Source organism: Rhagoletis zephyria, unplaced genomic scaffold (genome assembly GCF_001687245.7).
Source record: "Rhagoletis zephyria isolate East Lansing unplaced genomic scaffold, Rhagoletis_zephyria_1.1 Rzeph_scaffold_14339, whole genome shotgun sequence".
In the NCBI taxonomy this organism is placed as follows: Eukaryota; Metazoa; Arthropoda; class Insecta; order Diptera; family Tephritidae; genus Rhagoletis; species Rhagoletis zephyria.
This window is the reverse complement of record NW_016171408.1, coordinates 3934-14496: the sequence shown is the minus strand read 5'-3', so window position 1 is coordinate 14496 and position 10563 is coordinate 3934. Positions and strand designations below refer to the sequence as shown.

Genomic DNA, 10563 nt, shown 5'->3' with positions numbered 1-10563 from the left:
GCTATCCCAATGAACCAGCATATTTGAAAGTGTAAATTAAATGCGATAAAGCTCCAGCCCACACTTACGGCCAAATGAAAGCCGCCGGTTATAAAAAGGAAAACCTCTGTAAATAAAAAAAATTAAATACAAATTTTGATTTCTAGTCCACGCCAATGAATGCCACTAACTCACCTGATATCAAAGCATTGGACTGTGGAAGATCAGTCGAAAATCGTCCCCGGTTTTCTATGGAATTAATTGTAGTCTTTTTGTCAAATACTAGTTAAGCAAAAAAAGCGCAAAAAACAACGCGAATAAAAGGAAAAATGCGAGAAAAGTGAAAAATATAAGCGTGTTCTTTTCCCTACGCTTGTGGTTCTGCGCTCCATGAAGCTTTCGGTAATACTAAAGCGAAAAAAACTTTTCGGTTTCCACTATCAAAATGATTCATGTCTTATCTCTCTGTGAAATATTTAAAAAGGGAGGTAATAAATTCGGCATGCACACCTTTACATTCATTTATGTTTTTTTTATAGCTCCACCTAAGTTAAATATATTAAAAGGCAGAGGAAAGCAAAATATTTTGTGTTTCCACTCGACCCTATTAAGCTGGCATTTCAGGGTACTATTTTATATATATATATAAGGAAAATTTGAAAGTTTGAAAGGGGGCGTCCAGCACCACCCGCCCCTACCTGGCTACGGTCATGGGACCCACAGTTTTACGCCGCCACCGAACGGCAAATAGATTTATAGAAGCTTTTTTCGTGGCAGAAATACACTCGGAGGTCTGCCTTTGTTTGCTGAGGGCAACCGCTGTTATTAAAAAAAACTTTTTCTTTCAGCAGCTGCGCTCTTAACACCCTAACGGTTTAGTTTATTTTGCTTATCGAATTTTCTGTGCCTTTCTTCGACTTAGCTAATTTACCTTTCGTTGAATATAAATGCAAAGAAAGTAATTCCTTTCGGGAACGATGAACGATGCATTTAAAATTTTTCTGGCTTCTTATATGAAAATATGAGTTTTCACAAAAAAGTGGACTTAGCCACTTTTCACGCTAAGTTGGCGATATATATATTTCTATAGATAAATTAGGGTACACAAAGTTTCGACAGTGGCAGCGTGAAAGATAACAAAGTTTGTTAGTTAGTGGGAAATTCTTATCTTAATCGATGACATATTTACGAACATAGAGTGCTTGTTAACATGCAAGGTTTTTTAAATATTACTGTTAATACATATCATACTTTCATAAACTCCTCGTATGCATATATAGGAATATGTATGTAAGCAATATGGACGAATACTGTTAAAAATAATTTAAAAAAATGCATTTTTTTTTCAACAATAAATAAAGGTAAACACCAAAACCCATTCAATAAGGTAGAACTGATGTCAATATTTCTCTCTTCTAAACTGCGACTTAAGTAGAAAACATGGAACAAAAGAGTTTAAATGTTATTGAAATAGTTTTTATTAAAATTTTTCATATGATTATTTTTTTGACAATATAGTCAGTTAAATGAGAGCTTAATTTGGTTGTCACTTCAACCTTGCTAAATATATCTTGGTTAAAATTCGTGCTACAAAATTCCTATGGAGAAAAAGAGAGTAAAAAACCATGATTTTAAACCAGTGATGCGCAGAGAGAGCTTTTACTCAATACGCGCCTATACAAAATGTATGGAAAGTTTAAAAGAGCTTTGCCCGCGGGCAAGGCGGTGCCTATCAGTGTTTTAAACCCGCTCAGAGAGAGCTTTTACTCTTTGCGCGCCCATATAAAATCTACAGAGTGCTTAAAAGAGTTCCGCCCGTGGGCACTGTTTTGAGCATTAACGTTTTATATGTACAATGAAGCAAAATCCTGATTTTGTACTACATATGTATGTATCTATGTATGTATGTTGCTTAGGCGCGACTACAAACACTAAGCGCCTAAATGCACGATATGTACTGCTGTATGTTCACTGCACTTCTCAATCGCCATATAATAAAGTTTTCTGAAGTTATAGTTTCATGACACTTCAAAGTATGCTGGGTCTAGTCTAACATATCTTCCGGACAATGCTTCTGGAGTTTTTTGTGAATTCTACGTGGCTTACAACTATGCATAGGTGGTAATTGATGATTACCCCTGTCACAGCGCCATCCCACATAATTTTTTAACTAATAAATATTTTTTTATATAAATACAGTATATTTTGCTTTGCTGCCTCTATGCTTAAGTGCACATTTAAGATACCTACCCCAAAATGCGCATCAAAAGCATTCTTTTTAACATTTATAAGGAAACTGCTCCGATAGATGCATTCACAACATACCTGCACATTGGCGATACCTGCCTAAAAAATGGTGCGACTAGTATCAATTATCAATGAAAGTATTACGCTTACCTGCACTGGCCCTACAATTACCTAATTTTACAACCTTTTATTTATTTTGCTCATCTCGCAGAACAACGAAANTTGGTTTCATAGGAATTCGGATACCTTCCTCATTGAAGTAGTACAGAAAATTCGCTTAAGTGCCTTTTTCGGTTACGTGCACAAGTTTTTCGTGCAAAGAAGGATGTGCAGCTAAGCAAAATATACTGTACATTCAAACATCCTGGGGCCTATTTCATAAAGTGACAGTGATAGTTTTGTAACGACAGGCATTTTCCATGTTGTCAGTGACAACTCGACAGTTTGGTGGGTGTTTTATTTCATAATGAAATAGGCCCCTGGTCTCCCCTCTTACTGAGATATTAATACATAAATGTATACTTAGTTCTAATTCTACAATTCTGAATCACACGCCATTAGCGAATGGTGGGCCCAAGAAAAGTGCTGTTTCGACAATTTGGAACCAAACGGGGAGGCGGGTTATTTGATTTGGTATGAGTAGGCAGGTGAAGAGGTGGCTGATATCGTAGGGCAGCTTTCACAAGCCGGAAGTCGTCGGATCTGAATAAATACGAGTACCAGTCTTTAGCGGTAGCTGAAGCCTTAGTCTGCTATGGATGCTGATTTGGGCTTCAATAATGGAACAGATGCGGCGAGAGTAACTCTAAATGTGGTGATGCACTCTCTGTGAATGCTGCTTATGGCTTGTCGGTACGCCGTCGGGTTCAGTGAATGGGTAACGTATGTATGTCTAGGTAACGTCCGTGAGCTCCAAGGGAGGCCTTCTGACGTGCTTGGGAAGAGGTTTTGCTTAAAGGAAGTGTCTGTTCGAATGTTTCCAACGATAACAGTCGACCAGAAACTGCTTGTTAAGCATTATAATGTGCGCCCGTGTGACATCGGAAGGCAGCTTCGCAGCAACGGAGTTACAGGCTAACCTAATATTCGCGGCTTGCGTACGTTTGCATTTGATTTAATTGAGCGAAATGTCAAATCAAATTTCACGCAGAACAAAAACTGGACGCACGCCTTTCAATTTCGGTTGGTCCCATACAAGTTGTATGTACACGAGAAATTTTTGACAGTAAATTGGCGGCGTCCGTGAATATTAGGTTAGTCTGTAAGCGTCGATATATGGATAAAAATTAATTAATAGCGTGGATAGGCCACTAACCTTGTTGGACCCCTTTTTTAATCTTTATTAACTCGATGTTCGATCACGTAAGATTAATGCCACCTGTTGACGACTTATGTTATTCGCCATATATCGTTTTAAGCCTTCTCTATCTCTATCGCTATCGTTATCGCGTTGGTGTGCGCAAGGCTTAAGTCCCTGCGGAAGAGGTGATACCTCTTTTAGCAGCTTGGAATGGCAGAAGGTGTCCAGCACACCGGGCCAGTTTACGTTTGTACAAAGAGTGTTAATCCACATATGGCCCATGTAATATGGCCTTTGGCAGCTACGCCTAGCCTTGTTGCATTGTCGCCGCAGGTCTGTTGTGCCATCATTCCATTAATAGTATTTACTTATGATTGAAGCATCGAAAGCTCTTTTAATACCGGCTGATAATCAATTTGCCGCATCCATAGCGGCATATGATCGAATGCCACTAGGAAGGTGCAATTTCGTCTAACGTACTCCATTTCTAGCCAACTGATTTTTTATTCCTGACGTGCTTTGCATTTGTCTTGCATCCTATATCGTGAAGATGATCGTCCCTTGGTATACTTATCACTTTTTTCCGAGGAAGCACATCACCTTAAGATTTTTTTGCTTCCTTAAAATTAAGCTTTTTGGAAATGAATAGAATAGAATATATTTCGCTCGAAATTCCAACAGGGCTTTTACATGTTCGATTATCTGAGCATTTCCACAAATACATACATAAACGTCATTACATTGATAACTAGTTCAAAAGTATAAACAAATTTACCGTGAAAGGATAATATTGAGAATTATGTAAGCTTTTCAAAATATACATTTTCATTAAGCTCCACTAGCCGCTAAAGCATGTGACTTTGAAAAAATGTGTTTTGTCGGCACAAATAAAAAGCCATCATGGCATGCTAGTAAGTAAATGTCCATGTGATAAAATGTTTGACATTGTGAAATTTAAAGCAGTTGTATTAAAAAAAAAGTGGAACCTCGTGCAATGAGTAATCAAATGCAAATGAAGCTTGGAATTAGTTGTTGACACGCGACGATAAGTTGAAAGATTTTAGGCGAAAAAAATAATCGCATATTAACGGTGTTGTTCATGGCACCAACAGCATTAAAATATCTTAAGTTTGATTATAAAAAAAGGGTGTTCTAAGGTAACAGTCATAGATAAAAAAATACCCATAGTTACCTATGAAAGTCTTAGCGATATTTTTATATTTTTATTAAAAATAGACACTAAAGTTGCAAGTACATGGATTTTAAGTACTTCTTTAAATATTCAATACTGATATTAAAATATCTGTGCCTTTTGGAAATCCCGCGTAGATTTTTCAGGCCCTTGAGAGGTTATTGTTTATGCATAGAATGACCCATTAAAAATTATAATTTTTTTAAGTGGTTAATTTGTGGAATTTTTATATTAATGACTTTTGATTTACCGAGTTGTAATTAAATGTTATTAGCTACTTGTTATACCTAGGTTAATATTTGAAAAACATGTATTAAGGTGGTCCAAAAATTCACAAGAAAATCAACTTTTGGATGTTTTTTTGTCGCCACTCCCCAGAATTATGAAAAGTGGAATATGTATAAGAAGCCCATTTTTTATTTTGAAATCGGTTAATATTTAACCGTGCCGCCGGGGCTTTGAAGAAAATACATTTTTTTCGTCAAATTGTTACAAAATCGTTAAAAATAAATTATTTTTGATCGAATATAAATATTTTGTTTCAGAAAATTTTCAACAATATAAAAACGTGTGCGATGAGGTTACGAACACATAACATAACACATTTTTGTAAATCAGAGATGAGATTATCTGTTATGTAAAGAAAAGGAAGCAAAATTTTAAAGTTGTTTGAAGGTTTCCGAAGGTAAATATTTTTATTTGATAAAAAAATATGTATTGTTAACGATTGTATAGCAATTCTACGAAAAATTCCCATATGAAATATATGGGAAAATTCAAAGCTCTGGCGGCACGGTTAAATATTAATTCGACTTCATAATACAAAAGCGGGTCTAATTATTTTGCATATTCTGCAGTTCTAGTGGGTAGCTGGAATTTTTTTTTTTTTACCACCCTAATGTATGTATGTATGCATATCTACCTATTGTTTCGCCACGCTTATAAGATGACCTTGAAATAAACGTGCATGCGAAAAAACTTTTACTTTTAATCCAGTTATTAACAGGATATCTGAAAACTCAAATCGAAAGCTTTCAGTCTCTCCGCCTGCCTTTTTACAAGCTTTTATTTTTTTTCAAATTGGTTATGCTAGCAACAAGTGTTTAAGAAAAAGCTTTCACAGTAAAATCATCTTTCAAAGAACTTTTGACAGCAGCGAACAACCAAATTTTAATTCCTCGAAAGCTTTACAAACTATTCAAACTAATCAGCAAGAGCTTTCATGCTTACCAAATCACTTACGATATCTTAAAATTAAAAAAGTATTCGAATTGTTCTTGCGCTTCGCGTAATTTCGTTTTTCTAGTTTCGGGCAACATAAAGCAGAAAACAATTGCAAAAAATATCATAATTACACCAACAGTAATGCAAAAAACATACTCATTGTGCCAACTGTAGTCGAATGTACAAATTATAACTAAACCAACAATATTTTGCACAATTATACACAGTCCAATAAAGTAGGGCTTCACTTTCAATGGAAACGCCTCACCGAGATAAACCGTTGTGCTGGGTGCAAAAATGCCTCCAAGAAATTGTGCGATCATAAGCAAAGCGCAGACTATTGACATTTGTGCCGCATTCGTCATATTCGACTCGTTGCGGTACACAATACCTACACCGAGCGTCATGCCACCCGAAACCGCCAATGCGCACAAACTCAGCCACTTGCGCCCTATGCCGCCCAGCGTCGTCGATCCAACGACAGGGCCGAGTAAACCGAGAAATCCATATAGCACCGGATGCCAATTGATAACGTTAGGCGCACTCACAAGGCCGCCATCATTTAGCGCCAACTTGATTGGCCATGCAATGATGAACGAAAGCATACTCCGATAGATGATCATCTTGATGAGCGGCACAAATCCTTTCAGCAAACTTTCTCCCACAGACATCGTATTATTCACAGAAACATACATTTTGATTTCGGTTATTGCCGCTTGCTTATTTTCCGTCAAAATCGATGGCTGGTAGAGTATATTCACACAAGCTACAGCGCTGGGTTCATCACCTTTTCGCATATGAAAAATTGGTGAGTCGATTTGTGTGTATGTCATGAATGCGGCAACACAGCCAAAGAATAGATTGCACAAACCCATTAGGAGATTGGGGCTGAAGTTTGTGCCCGATATCCACAGTGCAGTGTATAGCATTTGAACGTAGACGCCAATAGCTAAGCCGATTTGCTCGAAGGCTAAACAGAAACCACGCCGATGTTCCGAAGCTATTTCACTGACGTGCGTTATGAAAGAAACTGTCGCGAGGCCAATGCAGATGCCGTCAAGGTATCGAGATGCGATCAGTACGCCCAAGTATTGGTAGCCGGACACAGCGACAATGGCAGAAGCAGCAACAAGTAGATTTGGCAAGATCTGTGTGAGATAAATTAATGCAGGTTAATAATGAGGAAAAAAATGTATGTTAAATATTTATGTATGTATATGTTTTTGTATTAATTGTTAACAAAAGTTATGCCTTTAGATTAAAGTAGGCTGTTGACAGATAAATAGTACTCGTATTTCGGGGTTCGTACGGATTCTTGAATTAATAGATACTCGGTAATTATCGCAGCTCGGCATATTCATCGTCGGCAACAGAAAAGCATGGCCCAACTGAAAATGCCACAATATACGTCGAACTCTGAAAGCAGTGGCATCAAAGGAAGTTAAATCGAGAATTGTAAGGAAATATCGAGCCCCTTTCGCACCATAGAACCAGAACGCTGCACTTGTTTCCAGGGCATATATTTGCAATATCAAAGGGAACGAAATAGCTGACAAGATAGACAAACTGTACTCTGAAATATAAACTAACGAGATAACCATCGCTTCATTGGCCCAGTGTTTGTTTACTGTTGCAGCTGGGCAATTGGTAAGATAACGGGCCTTTTTTCTCGGCTCTGTGAAACCATAGTTAGGTCCATATTGACCCAGACGGATTACACTAGATAAAACTACGCTAGTTAGAAATGCAGATAAGGCAGCTACGGAGCCTTTTACGGTAGCAGAAATCTATTAGCCGACAATCCGGTTGCGGACCCACCGTCTACTTCATCTCAACTGGTCGATAGGTTTCAATCTATCCTAACTATCTTGAAAGCCGATCGACAGACTATCTTAACTCGGTGAACTATCCTAACACTATACTAGCCCAGCGATGTCACAACAACTTTCCTAATTCCTTTGTGTCTTAACTCAACAGCTTAACATACGAAACAAAAGATATGCATGTCCTATTTAAGATAGTTTGTCTGCCAAAGCTGAGATAAAATAGTTTGTCTAAGAGCCTGCGTTAGTATACAGTTAGGATAGCTCATGGAGATAAGGTAGTATTTCGCGCGGCGTTCGAGATAACATAGATTGACGGCTATCGACCAGTTGGGATGAAGTAGCCCGAGCTATCGACTCAAGTGCAGCGGGTGCTTAACTGACGCAGGATCTGCGCACTCTAATATTCTTGGAGGCTCTAACATCATGGCCCGACTGGTATCAATAATATATTTTTCTCCAGCTCCTATAGAAATGTGGGACGGAAAGCAGGCACTGTTGAAATTTTTCTTTTCTATTAACTTAAAATTTAAGCTTCCAGATCTCTGTGATCATTTCCGTGTCATGAAGTAAGCATTCAGTTGGCTGCTTATTTGCTCGACGGTCACTGCTGGGAATTTTCTGTCCAGATTTTATATGGGTACCAGGGCATAATGGCAAATGAGCTGACCAGCAAAGGTACCCTCAACTAGGCTTCACTGAGGAAAGAGGCAGTACGAGTACCTTTGACTACATGTGGACTACTCTTGTATAGATGAGCCTTCTGCTTGCTCAGCGAAGACTGGGCAAAAACCTCAAAATTTCTAACCAGGGGTGAACCGAAATCAGCTGCTTTCTAAACTTCGTTTTTGGCACCGAGTATTTTTCTCTATAGCTTACTAAACAAACAAGCCTAACCTAACCTCCGCTAAGTGAACATATAAAGAAAATGGGAAAATTTTCTACAGCTATCATAAGTTACCTTTTAACCAAATGAGATAGTTTTGGGAGCAGAAGCCAAATATGGCCAGGATTAAACAGGAAATGGACGCAAAACAATCTGAAACGAAACCAATCTGCGCTTGTATGACATTATTGTGCTATGGCACCAATTCTCTAGAGAAGGTGCTATGATTGAGGCGAGAATCAATCCATTCAGGTCTTTAAGTATCGATGTCTATAGTTTCAGTCCAAGCCTAACGAAGATGCCGGAGCTGGTACTATCACCATTCTCCATCTCTTTCAGGATAGCAAGTGCGTTTAACTCTGCAGTAATTGGAACAAATTTACCAAAACCAAATCTTAGAAAATCACAATACCCTAATGGCCCCGCTTCGGATTGACTTAAATAGGCCTCTGCTTTGGCTAGTTTGTCTGCTTTCTCATTTCCATTAATGCTCCTTTGTCGAAGAAACCTGACGAATGACATGGCCATTTACTGTACAAAGATTAATTTCGCGCTTCTAAACAATGCCGAAAGATGGTTCTATTGCTATAAGTGGCGCCTGCGGTTTGCGAGGATCATTGCTTCAGTCCAAGTGGAAGAAGTCTATGCGAGGCACTTGTTGAGCTTCCAACGTGCTATCACTTAACGAACTCCATCTTGGACCTGTGCATGTGGAGAGGAATGGCTTCCTCGTGGTTAACCTGTGTGGGAAATGGAACTTTACGTATTTGCTTCCAAGGTGGCAGCCGCTCTATCCTAACCTAACTTAAGCCTTTGCTGAAATTTGTGCTAACTGCCATACCGAGGCCTACCGCGAAAATAACCTAAGTGACATTTTTTGTTGATTTTTTTTTTGTTGCAGAAATGCATGTAGATGCTCTGTCCTTTCTGCATCAAAAAGAGGGTAGAAAAAAATTTTCGCTTACGTCCGTATTTTTCGAAATGAATGGATGTTGCATAATTTTTATCATTTAATATGTGACCCTTTATAAAAAAAAACTGTAGCTGCTTGTAGGACGCTTTCACTTATAATGGTGTCAAATCGGATCTCAATTTTTTAAAGGCCTCAATATCGTCATCAAAAGAACAAAAAACAGTACGCGCTTATATAAGTACTTACAATAAATAATCGCTTGCGTTTCCACTGCACAAGTGGTGGAGCAATAAATGCACCAATCGCTACGCCAATATACCAACAGATGCGAAATTGTAGTGTATATTCACTTTTCGACCAACCAACGCTGACAGCTAGATTCATGCCACCAGTCATGAAGATGAAGAAATCTGTGCAAAAATATCGAATCATTACTACACTACACCAGCGTCAAAAGTGTTAATCACACACTATTTATGCACTTGTATATACATACCCGATATAACCGCTAACGTTTGTGGGCGATCTACCCATAAACGGTTATAACTGTTTGTCGTATCGGCAACCATCCTACAAGTTAAAAGTTAAATGCTTTATTTTCAAAACTGTTAAAACACCCGTTAACTGGATAGGACTCGTAGTTCCTAACTCCATGAGCGCGAAAAAAGAACTGAAAGCTCCATTGATAGCCTTCTTATATAAATGACTTTTTTTTGTACTTATTTTTTTCGTTTATCTAAGCGCCAAATAAAATTCATATGTATGTATGTTAGGGCGGAGTAATTTGTTCGCACTAAAATTTTCGAAGAAAGTGTATAGCAAATTAAAAATTTAGAATAATTCTAAGCAAGAATAGTGAACAAACTATAGACAAAAAACGATGTTTAACCCTCCCAATTTTCATATGTAAAGGCAGTACATTGTAACTTTTTTGGTCGAAATTTATTTTTCATTGTACCAAAAAATTTTGTACATAATTTTATATTTTCTCGGCTTTGT

At 37.9% G+C, this 10563-nt stretch overlaps 1 protein-coding gene across 1 annotated transcript; it reads right to left on the bottom strand.

Moving 5' to 3' along the window:
- Positions 1–5956: 5956 nt before the first annotated feature.
- On the bottom strand, positions 5957–10133 carry LOC108378538 (uncharacterized). Its single transcript, XM_017634830.1, has 3 exons — positions 10061–10133; positions 9811–9974; positions 5957–7090 (listed from the first exon to the last, which is right to left on the bottom strand). The coding sequence occupies exons 1-3, from the start codon at positions 10131–10133 to the stop codon at positions 5957–5959; spliced, it is 1371 nt and encodes a 456-aa protein (XP_017490319.1).
- Between the last annotated feature and the right edge of the window lie 430 nt (positions 10134–10563).